Raw genomic sequence first — 26,289 nt, 5'->3', positions numbered from 1 at the left:
AAACTTTCATTTGTATTTGGGGCATTCAATTTGGTTTTAGCTGAGAATCGATCAATATTTTGCAGTGGAATTGATTTTCTCATGTACCACGGTCTATACCTTTAATGGAGGTATTTGCTTACTTAATAAGTAAGTACTTACATATAGCTTTCTTTTCACCCAAATACCTATAGGCATACATTTGTTGTTTAGGTGATTAAAAGCCCAAGTTGGTGAACAAAGGAGGATACTAAGTATTTGGTTCCCGAAATTCAAAAATATTCATAAATCAAAGGTATCCACTTTTGTGTACTTAATAGATATGTTTATCACCAAACTATTTGTTGTGTTGTTTTTAGTAAACCTTTATTTATATCCCAAAGTATGACCGGTATTAGGTACAGTCCTCGGCCGATACCTAATAGGAACATCATAACTTCCAGTAGGCCGATATTTGGGACATTCAGTATTTTTGAAATATTTAAATTTTTTATCGAAAATACATATCTTAATTCGGATTTTTGAAAAGTGAGTCCACAAGATGAATAAATTCACTAGCCATCACTATTTTGTTCATAACCTATACTCTCAGAAGTAATTCTGTATAGTTTCTCAAAGTTGGGGCTTATCCTTAACTCTTAAGTGGCCAATGTTTGGGACGTTTCCCTTATATCAGCCACAATATAAAACAATGACCGACATTCTATTCCAATTGATATGAGATATAATTATTGTAATGAACTTGCAGGTTACAACAGGAAAGAAGTTTGTGAACGATTTCTCCCATCAAATTCAGAAACATCTCTGTTTGTTGATCTTTATAAAAAAAAGCTGTACTGCATTTGTGAAAAGATGACCAACGCACAAATGGAAACATTTTTGGGACACGTGCAAAAAGACTTTAACACCAAAAAGTTAAAATACATGAATTTTCCAGTACCATACATGGAAATGTATCTGTTACATTGGATATCGTCTAAATATATATCACCTACCGATCTTAGTAATTTAACCAAGGTGTTTAAAGTGATGGAAATGTATGATGCATGTGAGAGTCTAAAAATCAAACTACCATCTCCAGCTGATGTAAGTGACAGATACAACAATAACAAAGACGAACCTTATTCGAGCATAAGTTCTGCAACATCGTCTGCTTCGTTCTACCAAGATCGCACATGGAGTTCTAATTATGAAAATAATCGTTATTTTATTGACTCAAGATGGCCGGGGATATGTCTGATCATTAATCAAGAATCTTTCTACACTGAACCAGACCCGTCACTTGCTGTAATTAGAGAACAACTGCTTAATTAAGCATATCTAATGCATGTGTAATTTCAGCATCTTTTACCTAATGTATCCCTTCAGTTGGATAGAAGGGAAGGTACTATATTCGATCGTGAGGAATTAAGGAAAACGTTTGAACAATTGGGTTACACAGTTGAAATTGAAAATAACTTAACCCATGATGAAATTTTAAGGGCCATTACTGATACTGCAAATAAAATTAGGAAGCACTCTAGTCTAATTATATGTATTTTATCGCATGGACTTGAAGGTGAGGTCTCCTTTAATTAGATCGGTACTAGATTGTATTGTTTAGGAAGAGTCTTTGGTGTCAATAGTATTTCCGTTAATATATCCCAAATACGTGACACTGTCTGTTCGGTAAATACTACTCATCTGAGAAATAAACCTAAAATATTGATTTTACAATCGTGTCAAGGAACGGAATGTCAAACAGGTAATTTGTGGATCTGAATTTTGTTTGTAGTTCATATTATCACAATCATTTATTAGTATCCGATGACGAAGACGATGACAATCCTGTTGGAACACCTAACAAAACAGTTTTAAATTCATTTAATAATCAGCATAAAGAATCAAATGTCCAAACCGACAGCGAGAGTAATTTACAAATGGATGGAGGTTCACGGCCAAAACTTGCAGATGTTCTGCTGTTTTGGGCTACTGTACCTGGGTTTGGTGCTGTACGTGATAAAGCAAAAGGATCATGGTTTATTCAGTCGTTATGCAAGCACATTCAAGAGAAGGCTCTTGAGTAAATTGAAAGGGATTTTGTTATTGTATGTTACGTTTTTCATTTTCAGAATGCATTTTGAGGATATTTGCACACTAGTAAAACAAGAGGTGATCGACAAAAGATGGAAGACAAAGAAAATGTCTCGAGCTATGGTCCCAAACAAAGAATCGACCCTTTCACGATTTTTCTTTTTACACTCTTAGTGCTCCTCAAATATAAAGTTCATTTGCACGAAACGAAAAGCTAATAAGTACTTATAAAGTATATTCATTCATAAGTTCCATTCCATAGTCTAACCATGTCTGCTAATCAGCATGAAACTTGAAATAACTATCTGTGATGTCACTTGTGAGATAGATTTCATAAATAATAGATATAGGTACCTAATTATGTATTAATGTGCATTAATGTGTTAACTATCTAGAAAGAACCTTCCAAAATGAATCACAAAATTGTTACTTTTTGAGTAAATGACTACCAAATAAATTTTCAATGAGGAAGCAAGCCGAAATATGCAATAACTTTGTTTTATGTAGTATTTTTCATTTTAATAAAAAAACAGAACATTTTATGTTAAAGAAAATAAACATTATTAAAATTAAATATTTCCTTATATTATTTTATTTGTTTAGTTACCAGCCGTTCCTTTCAATTTATCATAAACTTTTCTAATAGGTAATCTTTTCATTCTTTGAATATGCATTTACGGAACTGATTTAAGTCTGTTGACCAATCATTCGCAGGAATAAGCGATTGTAGTTATACCATTGAACAGGAAATGTTTTTTTTTAACTTTTCTTATTTTTGAAGTGTAATTATTTTTAGCGTTTAACGATGCAAAGGATAAAGTGGGACTTAAATTCATTAATTTTTTGGGAAGGTAGCAACACATTTCCGTGACATATTCGATTGCGACTTATATAGAACACGAGCCTCTTTCTAGTGAAAATTGTACAAGAAATTACTTGCTCCTTATTATTTATTTGTAATTGGTAGTGTAAAATTGTAATTCGTCACGAGTCACATTGGAGGCTGTACTTTGCCCACTGCTGAGTTAGACTGTTAGAGCATTGACTAATAGGGGGGTATCGTGACATCGTTGTGACATTTATGAAATTTTTATGCCAAATAGCAATTAGTGGAAATGGAGTTGCAACTATACAGGGTGGTGACTTGCGTAACGCATCATAGGGATTTCAATGTAAAATTCATAGCATGCGATTATTGGCTCCCCAAATTATTTTAGAGCAGAAATGTATATATTAAGGTTTTTTGTAGGAAAAAATTTTTTACGCAATTGTAAAAATAAAACCCGCATCTTTTTCAATAATATGCGATGCGGGTTTTATTTTTCCAATTTTCCGTGTTTATTATGCAAAAAATTGAAAACTAATACGGTTGATTGACGTAAAAAAATTTTTTCTACAAAAAACCTTAATACATTTTTGCTCTAAAATAATTTGGGGAGCCAATAATCGCATGTTATGAATTTTACATTGAAGTCCCTATGATGCGTTACGCAAGTCACCACCCTGTATAATATATCCATCAAGGTCAATCTTAAAACTTCCACGATGAATGTTCTAAATTATATCGAATATTACAAAAATATTTAACATTGTACAATCAAATTAAACACCATCATCAAAATATCCGTAACATCGAAAGACTATAAGAACGCTCAGAAGTAGAAAAGTAATGACATAATTACTACTAAATCTTGTCTCAGCTTTACCCAATCACATTGTTGATCCATGTTTTAGCAGATTATTTGTAGGTTGAGAGAACGAGAATATTCTTGGTGATTTAAATGATGATGGAAAAAGTAGGACCATCATTGCATTTTCCAACTCATGTTTGAAGGCGCCATTATGACCACTTCCTCAGTCTACCCATCCAAGCCCTTAAACTACTCCTACAGTTTTCAAGATATTTAGTTTGTTCTTTTTGCATTCGGTAGCTTTTAGCTCTGGAACCTGAACGAAGAAAAATCTACATCTTGACGATGTGTGCAGACTGCACAATGTCGTATATTGAAAAAAGCAGATCAATGTCAACTGTCTTATTTATAGTTTTGAAATTTTAACAAAATATTCTAGTAAAGGCCAGCGTATCGCATGAAGATCAGGTGTGCGCATGCGCAGTGCTAAGTTTTTGATTTACAAGAATATTTATTTATGCCTTAACTTATTTTCTTTTGTACACATACATAAGACCGTTAGCACTACTACGCCCACATAATACAATGGTTTAAAAAAAACTACTCACTCCTCAGTAACTTTAATGAATCAAACTAATAGGTATAAATCATACACGATTTATGATCTTGTAAAGTATGACTGATACACCATTCCTGTTGAAGTAGTTGCAAAGTATAGAAAGCAACACCACCACGTCGCAAACCCAAATAATCCTCTAAATACAATTGGATTGAAAACCTTGAAACAAGAGTTAAAATTACTCCAATATGGTGCTAAGTCAATAATACATACAGATTTTAAATCTTCCACTGATGTATGAAATTCTTGTATAGACTGTATCAAAGTGGAACTAGAACTATCACCATTTTGCGAAATATGAGATGCACCATCTACAGGACAGCTTTCTTCACTATCAAACACTCCTTTCCATGAAAAACCTCCCAATGTTTTATACATAAACGTTAAATTTAAGCAGATGATCAATGGTATGATATATTGTAAGGTGGCCACACATAAGTAATAAAATACTGCTGCAATCTACAAGCATTTTTTAAATTCAACATGCCGATAGCACAACTATACATACTCTCTTTTGTAGATCAACATTTGTTATTCGTCCAGCCTCTTTTTTTTGATCCTCCATTCTATGATATGCCATATCCAAATAAGCTTGCAAATACCATGGCGTTAGCATCATCTTCACTAACATTGTTAGAATAACTGCAATGAATCTTACAGACTCAAAAGTGTGCGGATGAAGTCTATAATATGAGAAATATTTCTGTTTGTTTGGATAAGACACTACTTACAAAGGTTCTGAAAAGCTTGAGAATTTTCTGACCGTCAAATAATTGCGACTAACCGGTTTTATCCATAAAATTACTAATATAAACGGTAGCACAAAACTTAAATTCAACAATAGTTGTTTGATTCTTTTTTCTTTAAAATACCTAAAATTAATAAAGTATAAATACAGTACCTAAGTAACTATTAATACAAACTAAATGTCCATTAAATCTTTACACAAATAAGGTAAGTTGCTAATCTAAAGAAATTGTATAGGTACAGGGTGTTAGATTTGAGTTGTGCAAAAAAAGTCTAGTGGTAGAGAGTACCGAAACCGAAAGAAACATCTTTTTCCAAAGAAACCGAGGGCCGCAAAAGTTTCTCTTGGAAGCTATCTTTTAAAAAGTTGGCAAAATTACGTTTCTTTTATAGTTATTGTTTCTCTGAGAAGTTTCATCAAGAAGAATGCCACATCTTTGGATAGGATATTGGGTAGGTATGCATTTGAATATATATGAATATGTTGGAATGAAATTATTCCACTTCAGTAGCAGAGAATAAGCGACATTCTGTTGTTACAAATAAAGCAAGTATGACGGGATTCGAGTTTTAATCTCCTTTCGTGTGAACTTGATAGTTCTAATTTTTCTTAAAACTCGTTAAAATAGTTCCCATTCAAATTTATGCAAAAAATCTCGCCATATGATCTGAAATGAGGATTTTCAATATTTATTATGGTTTACTTAATACATACACATTTTAGAGCAAAATCTTCTGCAGATGGACCCGAAACTCTAATCAGAATTACAAAATTCGTTTCAAAACTGTGTTAAAAAATTATTCATATAAAAATGGTACGAAAACTCAAAAATTTCATAATCATTATTGTGTTTTAATGTCAGATAATAAACCTTATTCTAAAAAAAATTTAGTGCCCTATACGGAGCAACCCATACCTTTAATTGTACCGACAATTTCCAACGCAAAAGCTTATAGAAATCGTTCTATGTAGTTTATCCGCAATGAAGATGACCATATACACTATGTCCTATGTACAAGATAAGGATGTCTATCATGGGGATCTCCGGCATGACATTGAGGAAAAGTTGCGCAATTAACCATCATGCTTTAAAGAAAACCAAAAAATTCCAATTACTTCCAAAGATGTCAGATAAACAGAAATTTTCCGATTTCGTTTTATTTTTTTCTGATGTCATTTGAACAGACACAAAAAAATAACAAACACTTTCTCATTGCAAAAAGTGGCAATGAGAAAGTGTATTTTTATATTTTTTTGTATCTGTTCAAATAAACATTAGAAAAAAATGAAAACGAAATCGGAAAATTTGGGTTTGTCAGGCATATATTCGGTATCGGAAGTAATTGGAATTTCTTTAAAGCATGATAAATAACTGGTTAATTATGCAACTTTTCCTCAATTTAACTATCGTCCTTCTATTGTTTCGGAGGTCCCCATGATAAACATCCTTATATTGGACACAATGTATACTGTAGGTTTCGCATCATTTGCATCCATCCGTTTTACCGCGCCATAATTCGGAAACAAAGGCGAATTTTTGAATTCTGTTTTCGGAGACAGTTAACTAATGGCTACAGTTCGTCGACATTAAACAGACAAATCGGTTAACTCATGTAAAAGCAAGCGCGTACGCTCAGGCTACACGTACAATACTTATGTTTATTACCACCCGTAGAGGACCCACCTGTAAAGGAGGTATTGCATTGGGGTAAAAAAACGACCTCCCACTTTTTTTACGGAAATGCACCAGAAATCCGAATCAAACAAAATCTCAATGATATAGATATGTCTGTCGGTTCCGTCTGTACTGTCATTTCTGACTAAACGGCTGAACCGATTGGAACCAAATTTGGTACACATATTCTTATACATAAAAGAAAGGACTGAAAAGCTTTTGGAGATAACGCGCATGCGCAGGTGTGGGGGTGGTATCTGTGCCAGCCACAGAAAACATAATCTAAAACACTATTAATAAAGTGGCGTTTTACAACTTTTACTAACTAATGTGGCGCTATCTAAACTCCATTCCAACTCTTCAGGAGAAAATTCAGTATCAAAAATAACTACTGTCTGTTTTTACAAGTTGTTATATAATTTTTATGACTTTAGAAAATACTCGAAACTTTTACCCAAAAATAGTCACCAGTATTTTGTTCGGCACTTTGAAATACTAAAAAGCATTTTTCTTTTTTTGTTCTTATCACAAAATCTCATTACAGAACGGTTTCTAATGATTAAGGAACTCTGGTTGGAACATTTCACCAGAAAAATGTATCTATTTTGAGTTCCAAAAGTAACTTTTATTGTTACTAATAAAAGTACCTAATACAGCCTCAATTTGAAATATGAAAGTAGGTTATGTAAAGGAGGTCTGTAAAATGTGATGACTCAGTTGACGTACCGGAGAATGTAATAACAAAGGAGTATTATTGTCGGGATGTTTGCGTGGATTAATTTACCTCTATATTTTTCTTACGCATAAAAATGAGATAAAAGTAGGTATAATATTCCTTCTGTAAATTCGCTTTGCAAAACGCGCCATCTATATTCTCATGTAGCGACAAGTGGCAATTTGTTGTTAAGCGTTTGTAACATCAGTTACTTTTAAAATCCACGACACCTGTGGCCCTTTCAGATTGTCGCGTCCAGAGCTGCGAAATCTCGATGTCCAAATCTGTTACCTTTTTTTTCCGTAAGGTTGTTTCACTATTCTAGTCTTACACTATGGCGACAAGAATTAAAATTATTCAAATAATGATAATAATCAATTAAACATATACCGGATATTTTGTAAAATTATGACCATGATCATGATCACTTTTATCGTCCAGCAGTAAAACTGCAGTTACAATTTTTTTCGAACTCTCAAACCAATTGCTGTTACTGTATTTTCATGTTTAATAGAAAATTTAGTTGAAATGCGCATTTTCGTTCTCGTCCTGTTTAAGAATGCACCATCTCATTGCAGGAATTTTGGAAAACTTTAGAGAGAAACATTTGTTGTATGTGAAAAACATGTTTGTTCTGGTCCCTTCTATCAAAATGTAACCACCTGTATATTCTAGAAAAAATGGACTGAGAAAAATAGTTAGTAGGCAAAACAATTATTCCTAATAGTATCAATTTTAAAATGATCTATGAAGTTTTGGTTAAATTTATCAACATGGAACTATTGGAACCAGTGCAGCAATTAAAATAATTTAAATACATGCAGATTCAATGGACACACACTTACTTCAATAGATCCCAATGCATTTTTGCTATCCTTAATCCGGGAAAAGTAAATAATGCTCCCAAAAAGCCACAGAATACAGCTATAAAAAATTTAAACACAATTTTGGACAGCAACCCTCTAAAACAGCATTGTTTGGTAATTGAAGTCATTCAGTTCTCTAACTAATTACGAAGATTGCAATCCTTGCTTGGTTAAAAATGCAGATGTGCTTGCGTTAAAGTTTGCATATGCGACATCAAGACCCACTTCCAACACGTTTTCATCAACGATTAACACCAACATGGATATAAGAAAATAAACAAAACCGGTAACAATACACGTTGATCTTTCCCCTACTGATTCTTCACCTTTAAAATATTGTGTTGTTAAGGATATTAAAAGTTTTCTGTACCAAGTTAAGGGATTTATTGGAAATTGTTCTGCAATAACTGCCGAATTAAAGGATACAGTGCAAATGTAATCACCAATGCACACCACATCATGCTTAAATTAACTTCATTTTTCTCAGGAAAACTGAAATGGTATATCTACAATGTTAAGTGATTAACTCAACTTTAAACGACCCATAAATCTTATTACCTCTGTTATTATATATACAAATATAGAGTATAACGTAAAATCCAGCAACCATTGATACTCCACAAAATATCGCAAGTGTACCACATCTAATGGAGAAACTGCACATGTTTCTAGTTGGATGTCAAGACTTCTAGGAACGTGAAATGTGTCCTTTTTTTGGTTGCCATTTTCCACATGCTTATGTCCTTTTTTCCATTTCAATTGATCTTTTGGTATATTTGCTAATTGTCGAAGTTCCGAATCTGTGGGGTACAAATATCTAATGAGCCCTGTAGAGCACAGTAACCATCGAGCCAAAGAATAATGTGGTCCCACCTTTTGAATGATGCTTATCATAACAAGAGTGATTACGAGTTGTGCTCCTAACAATGCCTACAAAATGGGATGATTTTTACATTGAATACCTCACTGTTACAACACCTACCATCTTTAAAGTAACATTAACTAAAAGGGGTCATTTAAAGAAATTTTTAGAACTGAGCTCTTCTCCTTGGATAAATTTTTTATTCACACTATTTATAGAGCTTAGCCATTGCAGATCGAATCCACAAAATTCTGCTGTCAAATTGTTTTTAAGAAATTATATAATTTTAATAAAATTATGCACCCTAACAACGCACTTGTAAAGTTTTATATCACTCCAATGATTTGATTTTACTGTAATGAAGAGGTTATGTTGTGTGAGTGAATTTTATTTTGGTTATATTAGTTCTATGGTTCCAAGATCGAACTTGAAACAGACAAACATCAGTTGCTCTGTGGTCATTGGCATATATTATCCAATTTATGATATTTCAATGCTGTTGTGTAAGCTTAGACATTTTGTATCTAGAAATCGTCCGTAATTTAAAAAATTGTATTCTGCTGACTGCCAATTAAAGAGATAACAACACATGCGCATTTTTACAAAGTCGCGTCGGATTCTTATGCAATGCAAGTGAGTTTAGGCCATTTGAACTTTTGTAGGCACAACGAATGGTATATTCGTTTCGTTGTCCTTGGTACGTAACCTCACAAAATCACAATCTTTTTTTCATGAGTCCTTTATTTCTTATGAACTTTGTACACACTTTACAAACACCACACAAGCTACAACATTTAGTGGAAAGCACGAAGCCATGGCTTTGGAAGCTATAAGATATCAAAACAAAACTTTAGAAATATTGGATCAACTGCTTTTACCTAGCACATCACAGTACATTTCTGTTAAGGACGTTGATGATGGTTGGAACGTTATAAACAAGATGCAGGTTTTGTTGCTGATCGTTCGTATCAGATTATCACAGTTCATTTTGTGTAGGTTCGTGGAGCTCCTGCAATAGCTATTGTGGGATGCCTAAGTTTAGCCGTTGAGCTTCACAACACATCTTTTAATGCTAAAGAGGATTTAATGGAGTTCATAAGGAACAAATTGAATTATTTAGTCACTGCCAGACCCACAGCGGTTAATATTAAAATGGCTGCAGACGAGTTAAATTTGTTGGCATATCAGTTAAATAAGTGTCCGTCAGTTACAGCAAATGATATGAAAGTTAGGTATGTTTACATTCATACACGATTTTTCCACCAATTTTGTGGCATGGTTGGGGTTAAAATAAAGTACTCCGTTGTAACACCTTTACTTTGTTTTCAGCCCACTATACATTACAAGTGTGCATGTTTGTGACACTGTCCGTTCTGTATTCTGCAGCTTAGTAATTAGTATGTCATTTACCTGAAACCACTTGCGGTAACAGCCTATTAATTACCTACTGAAAATCAAAAAACACTGAATTATTACAAATTGTTGAATTACAAAAAATATGTCAAAGGTAAATACCAACCTGTTTATATTATTAATATAATCAAATCCTACATTTGATGCAATAAAAAAAACTTGGTAGGTAGTTGAATTTAAAAAAACCAAGTTACCTTGGAGTGAAGTTTTGAAAATTGACCGTTCGGCATATGTTTCATGACTGGGAACACTGCGGAATCACTGCGTTCTAAGTTTTATTATAACTGCGATATTTAATTTTTACTGGACATCTAATTTTTGAAAAAATGACGAACGGACAAGTTTTACTATGTTGATAATACAATATTTAACCTAATGACATTAAAATATAAATCAAAACTATTAAACTACGTCTATTCAGTATATCTTCCGTTGCACGTCATTGCCTGAAGAAAACGACGTACCAACGTAAATTTACTTTCGTTTATTAAGCAACACATTAAGCTTGTAGTTTATTTTGGCCGCAACAATTGGTAGCATTTCGCTATGTTGTCGCGTTTAAATTGGTAAATTTGACAGGTTGCTTTTGGTTTACTTTTCGTTTGATTTGATTTTGATTATTTTCTACGTCTTTCGCTGTGCATTGGTTTGAAGAGTAATTACTGAATAATTTTGATAACCCGTCAGTAATTGTGTTCGATAACGGGAAAACAGACAACATTAAAGTGTGGTTAGGAGATCATAATGTGCAGTTCTCCGAAAATGATTTTTAAGCCGAACTGTTGAAAAGGTTGCACAGTAAGTACGTTCGCAAATTATTTGGTATTATCTAAATCTTGTTAATACTTTTAGGAATAAATCGGCTAAAATGTACCGCATAACGCATTGACCACTTAGCCGAGCAATACGGTTCCTTCGTTTTACGATTACCACCCTATCATCGCGTTTTTAATCCTATCGAACATATTTGGGGCATAGCGAAAAATTACTACAATCGACACATTGGTAGAGATGGACGAAGCATTGAAAATTGCATAAACATGTGACAAGAAACACTACAACCGATAACTTCCGAAACGTGGCGCAATTCAGTTAAGGATACGGAAACTGTAATACACGAGTGGTACGAAAGAGAAAAGCAATTAGATCTTGAAAACGTTGCTACTATTATTATAAACTTTGAACACGAAAGCAGTTCCGATGATTCCGATTAATTTGAATATCATCCATCACATCACATAACCTGTAAAATTTTATATTTAGTACCTACTTTCTCTGTAAAAGAGGTGCTACATTTGTACAGTTCATAAGTTATTAAAGTATATTGTATGTATATTGTGGTTCCAATTAACGAAATGAATAATAAAAATTATTTTTATTTTATTTAAGGTGTGGATGGTTCACACAAAGAATGCACTGTCTTGTTGACAAGTGACATAACCTAAATCGTTCAAAACTAGATTTGGCATTATTGCATAGTAATTACGTCACAGAAAATGATGACGTGCAACGGAAGTTATACGGAATAAAGTGTAGATCTAGATAGTTTTTCAAAAACGTACCTGTACCTGTATCTAGGTATTTTATTTGTCTGATACGTGTACCTGTACCTAGGTCCCAAAAAAAGAAGTACCTATTATAACAATGGATACTTCTATATACTTAAGGCCGCTTGACATGGAGCAATACAACGCGCAAGAACTTGCAGAAAGAAATTGCAAGGTCAAATCCTTGCATGCAATAAGCATTGCATGGTATTTGACATGGTGCAATTCTATTTCAATTGCCACATGTCTGCCAACAGAAGAAACATATGGATTTGTCAACAAAAGTTGTTAACCTCAAATGAAAATTAAATTTTGATTGCTTGAAGAAACATGAAAATTACAAGAATAAATAAGATTAGTAAAAACAAGTAATGAGTGCGTCTCTCAGCATCACAGTTACCGCCGCTGTATTTTCTAGGTTGGTGCCACAAAAACAACTAGATTTATCCCTAGAATTGCACGATTCATGCAAGAAAAATAGCACCGGTCCTATAAAAATTGCATGCAAGTCTCTTTCTTGCAGCAATTGATCAGCTGGCTTTGAACTGCGCATGCCTTTCGCAATTTTTCTTGCAACTTGCATGCAATTGCAATTTTTATTGCTCCATGTCAAGCGGGCTTTACAACAATGCAATCACTCCTGCCGATTTACTTTGGTTGAATGCATCATTATGAATGAGTTGTATGCTCGAATGCGCCCATCAACGCCACCAGAGGGAATTGTATAATTTGGTGTGCTCTTTGATTTTGTTAACAACTTGAAATAAATACATAAATAATTAACGTTAATTTAATTCAGCAAATAATACCTAAATCATATATATAAATAACCATTCTACTTATATAAATTAATAATTGTTAAGCGCGGCACCAAATTTAAAAACCAATAAAACGGACGTGACGTAATTTTGTTTTAAAGCAAGCGCACCATTGACGTCTTCCTGTCTGTCAATTTGTAGGTTCTTTTGCATCGTGTAATGGTGGAGTAGAAGGTAATAATGAACTTGTATTTTTCTAGTTTTAAGGGTTTTCTTTCAATTTTCAGTAGTACTAAATGTAAGAATATATTCTTTAATTGATAAAAATTAATTTTTCGTAAAAAAAAAGGCAAAGTTACGGCTATATTTACGTGTACTCTCTTTAAATCGATAGACCACATGGTCTGTATTAAAATGTGTATCCAACTTTATTTTGATTCAATTGTATGGATATTTTGTTCCATTTTATTTAAATATATTTGCCGTTAGGCTCCCTAAAATTGAATGCTGCTTGTTTTTCTAAATAAATTTGTGGTTATGTATTACAATGTGTAAAATATCTCTATGAATATGACGAAGATTTAAGGTAAGTGAAATGTGGGTATATTCATATTACTTTACTTTGTATAGTTAAATGTGTAATTGTCATATTCAAAGAGATGATTTTGCTTCATCAGTTTGAATATGTTCAATTTACACAGATAATTTCTTTACTTGCAGCAGTGAAAAAGATACATCATGCCACAAAACGAATTTATAGAACGTCACCGTAAGCTGTACGGTAGGAGGTTGGATTATGAGGAACGTAAACGAAAACGTGAGGCACGTGAGCCTCATAAACGTGCACAGGTGGCGAGAAGTCTTCGCGGTCTAAAGGCAAAGATCTTCAACAAAGAACGGCGAAATGAAAAAATACAAATGAAAAAGAAAATTAAAGCTCACGAAGAAAAGAAGACAAAAACCAACACAGAAAAGGTCGCGGAGGGTGCTCTACCAGTTTACTTGTTGGACCGTGATGTTCAATCACGTGCGAAGGTACTATCAAATATGATTAAGCAAAAACGGAAGGAAAAAGCCGGAAAGTGGGATGTTCCAATTCCGAAAGTACGTGCACAGGCGGATGCAGAGGTGTTTAAAGTGATACGTTCAGGAAAATCGAGACGAAAGGCGTGGAAGAGAATGGTTACCAAAGTGACATACGTCGGAGAGACATTCACTCGGAAACCTCCCAAGTTCGAACGGTTCATTCGACCAATGGCGCTTAGATTTAAAAAGGCTCATGTTACTCATCCAGAGCTTAAGGCGACTTTCTACCTGCCAATCATAGGTGTGAAAAAGAACCCCAACTCACCGATGTTCACCAGTTTGGGTGTGATAACAAAAGGAACCGTGATCGAAGTGAATATATCCGAATTGGGGTTGGTGACTCAAGCTGGTAAAGTTGTATGGGGAAAATACGCGCAAGTTACGAATAATCCAGAGAATGATGGGTGTATTAATGCAGTACTTCTTGTTTAATTGTAATATTTATAAATAAATACTTTTTTTAATTTTTGCGTTTACTTTCAAATTATTGCAGTCGTGTTATTCGTTCTTTCACGTGTTTAATTTCTTGTAGGAATAACCCTACAAAATGCAGATATTTGTTAAAACTCTAACTGGGAAGACCATCACTCTTGAGGTCGAGCCATCTGATACAATCGAAAATGTGAAGTCCAAAATTCAGGATAAGGAAGGGATCCCCCCTGACCAACAACGTCTGATCTTTGCCGGCAAGCAGTTGGAAGATGGGCGTACTCTTTCTGATTATAACATACAGAAAGAGTCCACTCTTCATTTGGTCTTAAGATTGCGTGGTGGTGCCAAGAAACGTAAGAAGAAGAATTATTCTACACCCAAAAAAATTAAGCACAAGAAGAAGAAGGTTAAGTTAGCCGTACTGAAATTTTATAAAGTAAGTTAATCAATTTGTTAATGCCTCTTAATTGTTATAAATTATAGGTTGACGAGAATGGTAAGATACACAGATTAAGACAAGAGTGCAAAGGTGAGCAGTGCGGCGCAGGTGTGTTTATGGCTGCAATGGAAGATCGCCACTACTGTGGAAAATGTGGTTATACCTTGGTCTTCTCTAAACCAGAAGAAAGCAAATGAATGTAGATATGTAGTTTTTACATAATAAATGTCTATACGGCTATTTTTTTTAATATTTTGTCTTTTATGACCCAGGGCAGTCTATAGCATGTATATGCAGGGCATTTTTTCTAAACCCTCCTTTTGTATGATTTAATTTTAAACATATTTTTCATTGATCTTATGGAAACTTGTGTCTATTTCTCTCTGAGATTTTTATTCAACATTTACAGTTGATTCTTCCCACAACTGTGACCTGAAGATTCAAACTAGTTTTAGGTGTAAAATCAATTGCTGATTGAATTTGGCCATAATTATTAAGAGCGAAAAGTATCCCATTTAATAATATGAAGTAGCAGAGGTCCTGTTTCTATCTAAACCAGGTGCCATATCCTTGGCAGAGCAGCTTCCTAGTTCAAACCAAAAAACGCTCTTCACATGCTTTTTTTAAATTCAATTGAAATGTAAGAATGGCAACTTATCCTGTAGATACATATATAGAATTCCCATCGACTGTTACCACCCTCATTAATTTGTCAACGAACTTTTTGTTAGCAGCCTATGTGAGATGTGTCACATCCTCCTTTAGTTCTTAATTAATCATAACTGCATTATGTACACTGTTATATTGATATCTTAAGTTCTTTGCATTTAAAATAAAAAGAAGGCCATAACTGAACTTGTCAAGCAATTACTCGTCCTAAATATTAATCGCGCACTTAGCTAGTTGCTGGATTTTGGAGAATACTTTTTTCCAAATTTTTTGCAATACATCCCAATATTTTTGTAGGTTAAAGAAAAAAATCTTAAAATAACTTAATAAAAAAATATCCAAGTCTTTAAGATCTTGTCGAAGGCTACCACATTCATTTGTCGGTACCCACTTTCAAAATCCTGATCAGCCGCAATTCGCGTTTGAAGTTTTGACTCCGCCATTAGTAAGATCTTGTCTAGGGCTACCACATTCGCTTTGTCGGTACCCACTTCCGACGTCCCGTTTACTCGCAATTCGCGTTCGAACTGTTGACTCCACTATCAGTAAGGTCTTGCCGAGGGCAACTGTACTTTTTGCTTAAGTACGTTAAATAATTAGTTCAATTCAAGCTCTAAGTACTCGACTACCCCACGAAGACGCGCACCTTGCAAAGGGTGGTTAATATCGTCCCTAGGAAAAAAATTCCGTCTCACAGTTCTGCGCGTTTACACCTTTGCAACGACACCAAATTGAAAGCAATCAGACTAAAACTATAAAAGATATGAAAAAACTGAGTTAAATCACCACGTGAGTACAAGCTCGGGGATGGCGCTCCCCCCCTTTGGGTACATGTCCACTCATCGTCAAGGGCACCGCCAGGAAGGAGCAGCTACCTCCTCTGAAGAAGTGTCCACAAAAAACTTATTAATGCAAACTTACAAGATTTTTATGATAAAGATAGTGATCGAGAAGTTTACAAAAAAAACCCTTTAAACCTTTAATTAATTTAAAAAAGGGGTTTATTATTAAAAGCTTGCAAAAATGAATTAGTAAAATGTATAGAAGTTCTATACATTTTATAAATTAATTTTTGAAAATTGCAAGCTATCATAAAGTAACTTTTTTATCTGTGTAAAACAATTTTTTTTTATTGTCCAGCTCGTAGAGTTGTACACGTTGGATTTTCTACCTTTCTTATTACAATCACACTGCAAGATAGTAAAGCTTTCTGCCCTTTTGCACTACGAAAGGCGCAGACATACTTTTTTTCCGATCATTAAACATCGTACAACTTATTCGCAAATGTAAATGTGGAATTAATTACGCCATAATTAATTTTGTGGTTGCAAATAAATTTGCAAAGTGTACTAAAAATGTTTCCTATTTTTATGTTTTATATGTGCTTTTCTTTTTGGATTCTCTGAAATTATTTTTAAGTTGTTTTATGATCATAGTTTACAAGTTATTTTATTCTCAGCTCAACTCAAATTTTAAAAACTGCTAGTAAATGTAATCCGTAATCTTTTCAGCTTTATTCATTAGTATTATATTGTTTGTTTCTCTTATTATAAATGACTGGCTCTAATTCTCTTTGCGCGGGTATATAATATGCAATACATGAGGGAGGTCTCACCACGGACGTTGTCTATAGGACCCCTAATATTTCTCAATGTGATTTATTTAACAAGTTTAATTTTCTTTTTTTATTGTAAATCATGTTATTATATTGAGGAATAAACATATATTATTATTATTTGCAAAAAAAGATGTATTACGTCACGGCGCTAAAAACTCACATTTTACATCCTTTATGCCTAATGTACACTGCACAAATTTTAACGAAAATAAAATAACCGTTTTGGCGAAAAAAATATTTTAGTTTTTTAACTTTGACATTTTTTTATAATAAAATCTGGCACGACGAAACGGAACGGATTGAAAATCTCTCAACGATGTCTTGTACAGCAAATAGTGGCAATGAGAAAGTGTTTTTTGTATCTTTCCCTATCTGTCATAACACCAGAAAAAAATAAAAACAAAATCAGTAGGTAAATTTCGTTTTTCCGGAACTATTCGGAATTTTTTGATTTTCTTCAGGGCATGATAACTGTTTAATTGCACAACTTTTTCCTAATTAAAACATCGTCGTATGTTCTATGATGGTTTCCGAGATCCCCACGATAGGGACATCCTTATCTTGGACACAGTGCATATCATTTCTGCACATCGAGGCAGAGTGCATTTTGCTGCATCCCACTTTACGTCAAGGGGTGGCACCCCCTCCTACTAGTGAAAAATGTTTCATTGAAAATAAATCATTACTTAGTAAAAACGTAGTTTCTTATAAAAATAAATAGAATGGTAGTAGAGGTGTGTAGACCTAATACAAAAGGAAGTTTGACCGGCTTAAAGTGCTAGTTTAGAAACAAGAAAGGTTTTCTCCCTATGGCGAGTAACTTTAGCGCGTTTTCAATGCTTTTCAGTAGATACTCCCCAAAACAACATAGCTAGGTGCGCTATGTTTTTCTTGACTGGAAACTTCTATGGTTAACATTTAAAAGATTGCAGTCTGCCTAATCTAAACGAAAATGGCGAGGAAACTTCAAACAAGTTAAAAAGTCATAAATGACGCGAGGGTATTTTCCTCTTCTTAATATTAATCGTAGGACCGGGAAAAAAATACCGGTAGGCATGTGATCCTTACCCTTCCTTTTCAAATGAGCAGCCTATTGTCGAAGTTTATACAGTTTAATGAAAAATAGTGGACGACATACAGATACAAACAAATTTTGAAATGGGCATTAGTTTTACTTTCATTCGAAGTGCCCTAGGAAGTGCCTACATTATAAAACTTTTTTAAATGCTTTCGTAAATAGCATTACGCATTGCTACATTAGAAATTTTATTGGATACCTTCATAAATAAAACATATAGCATGCATAAACAGTATTTTTGAAAACGTCGTTAATTTTACTTATTCGTAGTGTTTCCATTTAAATATCTTCATAAATAAAAAAGTTAGCATTGCACGTGCGTTAATCTACATTTTTGACACTGCGCATGCGCAAAACCAAAAATATCGGTATGCACGAAATCCTTTTGGACCAAGCTATTGGGCTATGAGCCTCATATCGACCAAATCGGTTCAGTGGTGTAGGATACGTGTGACGGGCGGACGGCAAAGTGCAGCCAATAGCGATTTTGCACTTTGAGGAAAATACCCTAAAAGTATGATAGCGAAGAAAAAGTTTCTACACTTAGACAAGGAAAGAGAGTTTCTACAGATAACTATGACAAGAGTAAATTTAATGTTAGTGACTTTGTTATTATAAAGTATGAAAGTAATTATTATCCAGGACTTATTAAATAGCTTGCAGTATAAAGAATTCGTTTTTTTTTAATGGATAAATATAAACAATAGAATTGAAAAATGTGCACATCTGGTTCACCGGAAATGATTAAAATTTCGTAATTTAGCGCGACAATCCTAATTTATTAATACTGCATACTCGAGTTCTACAAAAAATTATATTTTGTTGATAATTTCTAAACTACAAAGCACCACTAGGAGAATATCTGTCCCACCCATTAAAAGTGCATATCACAACTCTGTAAAAAAATGCAGCACATGCCTATGCAAATCCACATGACATTGCAGCAATTAACAGATTAGCACACTTATAATTTAGAAGAAAGAGCAATAACTTTTATTTACATAGATTTTATACTTAAAAATTAACTAATGTAAAAAGGAACGATAGGTATACGCTACCATAATATTATAAAATAATACAGTGCGTAGTAATAACTATAATACAATTATCGCAGACCAGCATTTTTATAATTCTTCTTGCACTTTATCAACGGCATCTTTATGGTTTTGTATAATAGACATTATCTTACTCGTGTATGTTGGATGTATAGAATGTTGAAGTTCATTTAATGACTCCTCAATCTAAAAATGTCAATTAACACAAAAATAAATAAAATATCTTACAATACCTGTTTCAATAATTGTATGGAAGTTTTTAATACTTTCTGCCACCTTTGCATTTCAAGGGAATGAAGAGTTTCTTGTTTTTGTAGTAATTTTATCCATTCATCGTGGGATGTTGGTGGATCTCTGAAAATGTTACAATACAATGCATAAATATTACATATTATTTAATTACATTTCTCTTATCTCAAAGAATAATATTTTACTTACTTTAAAACGTGTAAATCTAATAATGTGTACGGTGGCATATCCTCCAACAACCATAATTTGTAATACAGCATCACATTTAAGACTACTAACAAAATAAGTACACCAAAGACTATTAACGTTGCTAAATCTGAGGAAAATATACCACTAGATGACACCTTAACACTAGAACGAGCACCTAAAAGTAAAAGTCAGTGCAATAGAAATTGTGGTGTAAGGTACATACTAATTGCAGGATGAACAATTTCAGCGTCCGACCTTGGTATGGCACGTACCAATCTTCGTCTTCTCGACTTCCGTTTCAAAGTAGGTATGATCTCTTCACTTTCTGTGTATAGAGCTTTACTAAGCGATTTGAAATAATCTTCAAGCCCTTGCCAGCAATTCTTCTCTATGAAACCTGCAATGAACAGCAAGAGGTATTGAATATGCGTTCCAATTTGTTTGGAAACGAGCAAACAGCATAGTGACACTTTTAAAAAGTATGAGTAGGAAAAAGAAAAATGCTTGTTTGATAGACGATCACCTCAGTAGTGCATTACAACTATAGCATTTGCTGCCTGCCTACTAGGTAGTCATTTCATTTGAAGACCTTGCTGTGCTTTAATTCACTGTTTCTAACACAACTCCAGACTGAATTTGTTGCAATTTGTTGAATAGGTCTTGAAACGTTTAGTGATTTTCATTAATTAGTCAGTGTTATCATCAAGGCCCAGAGGTTCAAGGTGGGACCGGACCGACAGTGTCCGAAAGTAATTAATTTGAAAGGTAGTAACAGGGGAACAGGCGACCTTTGTAAACGCTCAAGATATGTTTGCGGATTTTGAAATTTGTAAAAAGCAATGAGTGATAAACGGTATTAAATTCCAAATAGCGACAGGTAAGTTAGAAGCATGTGACATTATCTGTGACAAATGTAGCACATTAGATAAAGGGATGACAAATAAATGATAAAAAAGTACTCGAGGGTAATTAGCAACAGAAAGTAACCTTTGAGCACTTAAATTAAAATGATAATGTGAAGTATGTGAATACAGAGTACCTATCGATAGCTTTTTATAAATGGTATTTTAACAAAAGTGCATTAAAGATATGACATAATCAATCAAGGCAAATATTCTGCGATAAATTTTTTGTTAGGTGTAGCCACATATTTTTTAAATGACATATAACCCAAGTCACATAACCGGTGAATCATTACAAACTAGGTATTCTGAATCATGCCATAGATAAATAATGTCTACTAGTACTAGTACTTAAGTACTAAGAGATCATTATGTTACCAGGGAAACATTCTGGAAAACATGAGTTACCTACCTTTTACCAATCCCCAAACTGTTTTCTTATATTTAATTTGTGCGCAAACAAGTAGGGAAGTCTGTGATTCTGATACTCGCTTCAGACAGTAGTGGATGGACACTGAAAACGTATCTGCATAAGGAATTCCACCGTTGACTGATTCAATATCGATAGCGTACAAAGTTCCAGCTTTACTGCATGGAAGCATAACCTGTAAAAAAATTTTAATTGATAACAGATGTTAAATTGACATTTCAATAGGATTAAAAAAGTAGGGTAAGTGTCTCTTAGACCTTATCAGATGAGAACACCAGGCGACGCCATTGTTGGCGTCGGCAAGTGTTGCCAATATGGGCAGCCAGTCACGCCACCGGCGGCACGGCCAGAGATTGTTGATTCAATACCCAGTGACAATTCTTGGCCACCGGTGTCTCTAGTGTAATAGGCTCCATAAGAACAAAAGTCAAGTAAATCGTCAGACCACCGGTTGCGTGGCCATGTGATCACTTTAACAGCAAGGGTGGATTAATTGAAACAAATCATTGTGCATTCTAATGGCATCTGTCATTCTTATTAAAAATGGGATGCGGAGCACACAATAAAATGAAGTTCAGAACAGAATACAATGCTGTTTCTATGGAAACGACAGAAGAACCTATGCTTGCTATTTTGGATGTCTAAATTATATACCTTTTTGAGAAGTTTTGTAATGATTTTTATGTTTTCTGCTATAAAATAAAGTTTTGTATTATACACGAGGACAAAGGGAAACTAACCACCTCGTAAATCTTTCACTCGATGGTTAAAACATCCCTTTATCATCTTGTATAATAAATAACTATTGTCAATTCAGTGTACTTTTTTAAATAAAATTAAATTGAAGACTAAGTAATGCAAGACTGTAAATTTGTTGTGTGCAACAACAGTATTGAGAATAGTACAAGCAAAAAATGGTTCCATGTATTATATTTCTTTATCTTGTAATGGATCAGTCATTAGGGAAATGAAATGACCCTCTCATTTCAGTTTGAAGATCCAATACATTCAAACAGCGTTCTCCATGTGGACAAGAATGTCTACTGGGCATTGAACAAAGGAGTTCGTCGACTTTTGTGTGATAGCTGAAAGTGAAATCCTGTTTTTTATTCGAAAGAATGGCAGCAGGAACAGTCGTAATGCTTGAAATAGCCTAGAAAGAAGTACTGTACTTGTACTCGTTCAGGGCGACCATTGACCTACCAAACGGGTGAATATCATGAGAATTATAAGCAGAAAAAATGACCGTTTTAAGCGTTTACATTATAAAAACTCAATAATTCAAAAATTTTGAAATAGACTATACCAAGTTACCCTTATTTCTTGGGCTGAATATGACAGATATAAAAATAGAGGGTTTCCATTTAAAAAGTAGAAGTGTGTTCGAGATAAGAGGGTTGTAACGAAGCACCCGTTTCCAGTCTTATAATGATCACACTGTCTATCGACAAATAGTTGGCACTTTGTTACTAAAAAACCATACTTTCTGAATTTAGTTATTTGCTGTACGAGACGAGGGACTGAACTGTGTGTGTTTTCATTTTTTTTAATTGTTTGTCTTACCAACGATAGCGCAGGTAAGTTTCGTATTGAATTTATAAATTTTGCAACCGAGAGATATTTCGATTGTTTTTGTTGGGTCCGCAAGCTACAATACAATGCAATACAATCTATTAAGATCTTTGAAACGAGCAACCAATATGCAACAACACAACATATGCAAATATGATTGATTAGCAAACGAATAGGAAAATTCGTGATTCAATATTTAGAAATCTAGAATTTTTCTATTTTTACCACCCGCGCACGTTAGTAAGGGAGGTATTGCATTGGGACAAAAAATAACCCACCACTTTTTTTGACGGAAATACACGGATTTAAGCACCAGGAATCTGTATCAAACAAAATCTCGATGCTGTCGATTTGTCTGTATTCCCATTTCTGTCTAAACGGCTGAAATTTGGTACACGTATTCTTAGAGATTAAAGAGCTGAAAAACTTTTGGGTAGAATCGCGCATGCGCAAGTGTGCCAAATTCTCATTTCCGGCTAAACGGCTGAACCGATTAGAACCAAATTTGATACACATATTTTTAGACATAAAAGGGCAGAATCACGCATGCGCAGGTGGTATCTGTGCTAGACGCAACACAATGTTTTGTATATCAACCACCTTTTATATTGTCATACAGCAAATTGATGGCTTTTTTAAATATCTTAAAAAACATAGTATTGCTTAGGGGGAAACAAGTACCATTTTTGATGTACACCAAAAATTCAAATTCAAATTAATTCACGTTAATTCGAAATAATTCACGTAAATTCAAATTAATTCCCGTTAATTCCAATTTATTCACGTTAATTCAAATTGAATCACGTTAATTGACATTAATTCTCGTTAATTCTAATTAATTCACGTTAGCTCAAATTAACACAGAGGGGTGTACACCAAACATTCAAAGTTATGTTTCCATCTAGAATTTTTCCAAGGCAAATTTTTACCAGGACTAGAGTTTGTGAGTAAAATATTTCAAGGGCGGATTTTTTCTGAGGACAACTTTTTTACACAAGTATACCAGGGAAAAATTTTCCAAGAGCAATTTTATCATCTTAAATTTTCAAGACGAGAATTTTTCAATACAGAATTACCCCAGGGCGAATTTTTCGGAGACGAAATTTTAAGTGCCAAATATCCCAAGGCCTATTTTGTTGGAGGCTAAATTTTCCGTATGCGAATTTTCGGGAAATGAATTTTTCCACGACAAATATTCCCAAGATGAATTTTGAGGGGACAATTTTTGTGGGTCAAATATTTCAAGGGCGATTTCTTTACGTTTCTGGAGACAAGTTTTCCACGCAAGTTTCCGGGGCGAGTTTTTTAGCGAGTATTCCAGGGCAACTTCCAACGCAAATTTTTCTTTTGACGATTTTTTATATTCGAAAAATGATTTTTTCAACATTTTCTGTAGACGAATTTCCTTTCCTGGACGAATGTTTCAAGGGGCCTACATTTTCCGTAGGTAAATTTTTCAGAAGAGAATTTTTTATAGCGAATTTTCCCAGAACGATCTTCCTTGGAGTTTGTGGGAGTCAAATATTCCAAGGACGACTTTATTCGGTAGGCGAATTTTTTAGGAAAAAAGTTTTCCAGGAAGAACTCTCCCGAAAATTTTTGGGGCTGAGGGCCGGCCCGTGTGGCGCAGTTCAGTTAAAGCTGAACTGTGGTGCTAAGGGTCCCTGGTTCGAATCCGGGTTCGGGTATGGATATTTGTAAATGTATAGTTGGTTGGGTTGGTAGAGCAGCCTCGGCTGAAACCCCGCCCACTCAAAAATATTCCCTGTATGAATTTACGAGTTGAATCTTGCACGGAAGCAATTTAAAAAGGCAATTTTTTCATAGCGAATTTGTCTCGTATGTTTTTTTCGGAGGACAAGTCTTTAGGGGTCAAATATTCCAGGGGCGATTTTTAGAGTGCATCAAATTTTCTGGAAACGAATTAATTATTCACGCAAGTATCCTAGCGAAGGTAGATTTTTAAGAGCCTTTTTTTATGAAAGCGATTTTTCTAGGGAATTTTCAGGACATTTCCAAGGGCGATTTTTTACAGGAATCGGCAATTTTCGAGAAACGAATTTTCCAGGGCAAATTTTGTCAGGACAAGTGTTTGTGGGTCAAATATTCCAACGGAGATTTTTTCGAGACTACATTTTCTGGGGGCAAATTATTCACGCAACTATTGCTAGGAAGAAGTTTTCCAAGAATGATTTTTTCGTGTCTAAATTTTCAGGACAAGAGTTTTTCCATAGCGAATTTTTCCGGGGCGAGACGTGTTTTTAATGTCAAATATTCTAAGAGCGATTTTTTCGGGGCTAAATTTCCAGGACACAAATATGTTATACAATTATTCCAGGAAAGAATTTTCCGGTGCGCATATCCCCAAGGCGCCTTTTTCAAGCCTCCATTTTCCGGAAGCGAATTTTTCCATAGGGAATTTTCCCAGAAGAAATTTTCCGGGAACAAATCTTTGTAGATCAAATACAATAGTGATTTTTACGAGGCTACACTTTCAGGATGAGAATTTTTCTATAGCGAATATCTCCAGTGAGAAACGTTTCCGGGAACAAGCCTTTAGGGATGAAACATTCCAAGGGCGATTTTTTAAGCGCAACCAAATTTTCTGGAGCGAATAGGACAATTTTTTCAGGAATCGATGATTTTTTTAGAAATGAATTTGTCTTAAGGGGAACAAGTACCATTTTTGGTGTACACCAAACATTCAAATTCAAATTAATTGACGTTAATTCAAATTAATTCACGTTAATTCAAATTAATTCACATTAATTGTAATTAATTCACGTTAATTCTTATTAATTCAGGCTAATTCAAATTAATTCAGAGGGGTGTACACAAAAAATTCAAAGTTGTTTCCCTCTAGGGTATTGCATTTGTGAAACAAAAGTTGCCGCCAAATTCCAGTCAAACCGGAAGTTTCAATATGCGATCGGATAAATCGTAATGTCACATATAAAATTATATTCGGCAAGTTTTTCGTATCTCACCACATAACAGAGATATTGAGGTGACTCTCTTATCTCGAACACACTGTATACATCCCTCTGGTTCCATATTCCACTGCAAGGAATAGTCAAGAGGAGCAATGTGATCGCACACGAGAAGAATTGAATAGATGTGGATTTCGAGTAAGGTCGTCTATTTTAATCTCCTCTATCGCCCACTATTTTTTTGACATGTTTACTTATTATTTACGATCTATTACTTTAAACCTCCAAAATCATTGAAAACATTGAAATGGTCCATAAATATTCAAATCACGATATTTTACACACTAATTTGCGCGATTCATATATAGGCAACATTTGTTATGTTTGAGGACCTTGAAATAGAAGAGCCCGTACAGATCCATACCCCCCCTCCCTTTAATCCAAAAATGACAGGAAAAGAGTCGATTCAATACGTTTTTTTGCACACCTCAATGACTCGGAACAAATATTCTGTCACAATCAGAACGGCAAACCAGAGAGAAAAATTCCAAGGTTAGAAACAGAACCAAAATAGCATTGTCAAGTGCGATTACATATTCATTTATTGTAATTAATTAATGAAAATGACTACAACAATTACCTACGCTATTATAAAAAATTGCCAACTATTTAATTATTATTGTAAATGCGAATACAGTGAATCCCCTAGAAATTTAACGCAATTACCTCGCCCAAGTTAAACACTATCTATCCA

General features: G+C 34.2%; 6 protein-coding genes across 11 annotated transcripts in view; 4 read left to right on the top strand and 2 right to left on the bottom strand.

The window, feature by feature from the left end:
• Positions 1-727: 727 nt before the first annotated feature.
• LOC116164321 (caspase-8-like) lies at positions 728-2,598 on the top strand (the record flags this gene model as incomplete). Its single annotated transcript, XM_031478485.1, is given in 5 exon segments — positions 728-1,266; positions 1,321-1,537; positions 1,583-1,723; positions 1,780-2,041; positions 2,091-2,598. Coding segments are annotated over 5 exon segments (1,295 nt in total), but the record flags the coding sequence as incomplete, so codon positions are not given.
• A 1,688-nt stretch (positions 2,599-4,286) lies between these two features.
• On the bottom strand, positions 4,287-9,643 carry LOC116164322 (transmembrane protein 161B-like). Its single transcript, XM_031478486.1, has 9 exons — positions 9,289-9,643; positions 8,865-9,236; positions 8,733-8,812; positions 8,455-8,670; positions 8,286-8,402; positions 5,034-5,174; positions 4,811-4,985; positions 4,516-4,761; positions 4,287-4,461 (listed from the first exon to the last, which is right to left on the bottom strand). Exons 1-9 carry the CDS (start codon positions 9,289-9,291, stop codon positions 4,342-4,344), a joined length of 1,470 nt encoding a protein of 489 aa, XP_031334346.1. The 5' UTR covers positions 9,292-9,643; the 3' UTR covers positions 4,287-4,341.
• Positions 9,644-9,859: 216 nt separating this feature from the next.
• LOC116164334 (methylthioribose-1-phosphate isomerase-like) lies at positions 9,860-10,955 on the top strand. Of its 2 annotated transcripts, XM_031478503.1 has the most exons (3): positions 9,875-10,114; positions 10,165-10,400; positions 10,498-10,955. In XM_031478503.1, the coding sequence occupies exons 1-3, from the start codon at positions 9,983-9,985 to the stop codon at positions 10,580-10,582; spliced, it is 453 nt and encodes a 150-aa protein (XP_031334363.1). In that variant the 5' UTR covers positions 9,875-9,982; the 3' UTR covers positions 10,583-10,955. The 2 variants fall into 2 exon arrangements, with proteins under 2 accessions (XP_031334364.1, XP_031334363.1); XM_031478504.1 differs by having other exon boundaries at positions 9,860-10,114; positions 10,165-10,642.
• Positions 10,956-12,999: 2,044 nt separating this feature from the next.
• Positions 13,000-15,093, top strand: LOC116164333 (ubiquitin-40S ribosomal protein S27a). Its single transcript, XM_031478501.1, has 3 exons — positions 13,000-13,120; positions 14,505-14,840; positions 14,888-15,093. The coding sequence occupies exons 2-3, from the start codon at positions 14,520-14,522 to the stop codon at positions 15,038-15,040; spliced, it is 474 nt and encodes a 157-aa protein (XP_031334361.1). The 5' UTR covers positions 13,000-13,120; positions 14,505-14,519; the 3' UTR covers positions 15,041-15,093.
• Positions 13,050-14,436, top strand: LOC116164332 (ribosome biogenesis protein NSA2 homolog). Its single transcript, XM_031478500.1, has 2 exons — positions 13,050-13,120; positions 13,607-14,436. The coding sequence occupies exon 2, from the start codon at positions 13,625-13,627 to the stop codon at positions 14,402-14,404; it is 780 nt and encodes a 259-aa protein (XP_031334360.1). The 5' UTR covers positions 13,050-13,120; positions 13,607-13,624; the 3' UTR covers positions 14,405-14,436.
• Positions 15,094-19,003: 3,910 nt separating the features above from the next.
• LOC116164315 (protein Aster-B-like) overlaps positions 19,004-26,289 on the bottom strand; it is a 30,465-nt gene continuing 23,179 nt past the window's right edge. For all 5 annotated transcript variants that reach the window (XM_031478474.1, XM_031478471.1, XM_031478472.1 and 2 more), the window contains 5 exons: positions 21,016-21,208; positions 19,925-20,098; positions 19,702-19,876; positions 19,497-19,617; positions 19,004-19,449 (listed from right to left, as the gene is read on the bottom strand). In XM_031478474.1, the coding sequence (XP_031334334.1) occupies positions 19,333-19,449; positions 19,497-19,617; positions 19,702-19,876; positions 19,925-20,098; positions 21,016-21,208 (780 nt within the window). In that variant the 3' untranslated portion in view covers positions 19,004-19,332. The remainder of the gene's footprint in view (positions 19,450-19,496; positions 19,618-19,701; positions 19,877-19,924; positions 20,099-21,015; positions 21,209-26,289) is intronic.

This window comes from Photinus pyralis, unplaced genomic scaffold (assembly GCF_008802855.1).
Source record: "Photinus pyralis isolate 1611_PpyrPB1 unplaced genomic scaffold, Ppyr1.3 Ppyr1.4_LG2, whole genome shotgun sequence".
NCBI lineage: Eukaryota > Metazoa > Arthropoda > Insecta > Coleoptera > Lampyridae > Photinus > Photinus pyralis.
Note: the sequence above shows the minus strand (reverse complement) of the source record. Positions and strands in the feature narration are given on the sequence as shown.

What these genes read in the sequence shown, in the direction of transcription:
- LOC116164322 (XM_031478486.1), bottom strand. An exon ending in ATGCATTGGGATCTATTGAA is followed by an intron (nt 5,175 to 8,285) that starts GTAAGTGTGTGT and finishes TATTAATTTTAG; the next exon opens with GTATTTTAAAGAAAAAAGAA. An exon ending in TCAAGCTTTTCAGAACCTTT is followed by an intron (nt 4,986 to 5,033) that starts GTAAGTAGTGTC and finishes CTCATATTATAG; the next exon opens with ACTTCATCCGCACACTTTTG.
- LOC116164334 (XM_031478504.1), top strand. Translation starts at nt 9,983, where the DNA reads ATGGCTTTGGAAGCTATAAGATATCAAAACAAAACTTTAGAAATATTG. An exon ending in ACGTTATAAACAAGATGCAG is followed by an intron (nt 10,115 to 10,164) that starts GTTTTGTTGCTG and finishes CATTTTGTGTAG; the next exon opens with GTTCGTGGAGCTCCTGCAAT.
- LOC116164332 (XM_031478500.1), top strand. Translation starts at nt 13,625, where the DNA reads ATGCCACAAAACGAATTTATAGAACGTCACCGTAAGCTGTACGGTAGG.
- LOC116164333 (XM_031478501.1), top strand. Translation starts at nt 14,520, where the DNA reads ATGCAGATATTTGTTAAAACTCTAACTGGGAAGACCATCACTCTTGAG. An exon ending in CCGTACTGAAATTTTATAAA is followed by an intron (nt 14,841 to 14,887) that starts GTAAGTTAATCA and finishes TATAAATTATAG; the next exon opens with GTTGACGAGAATGGTAAGAT.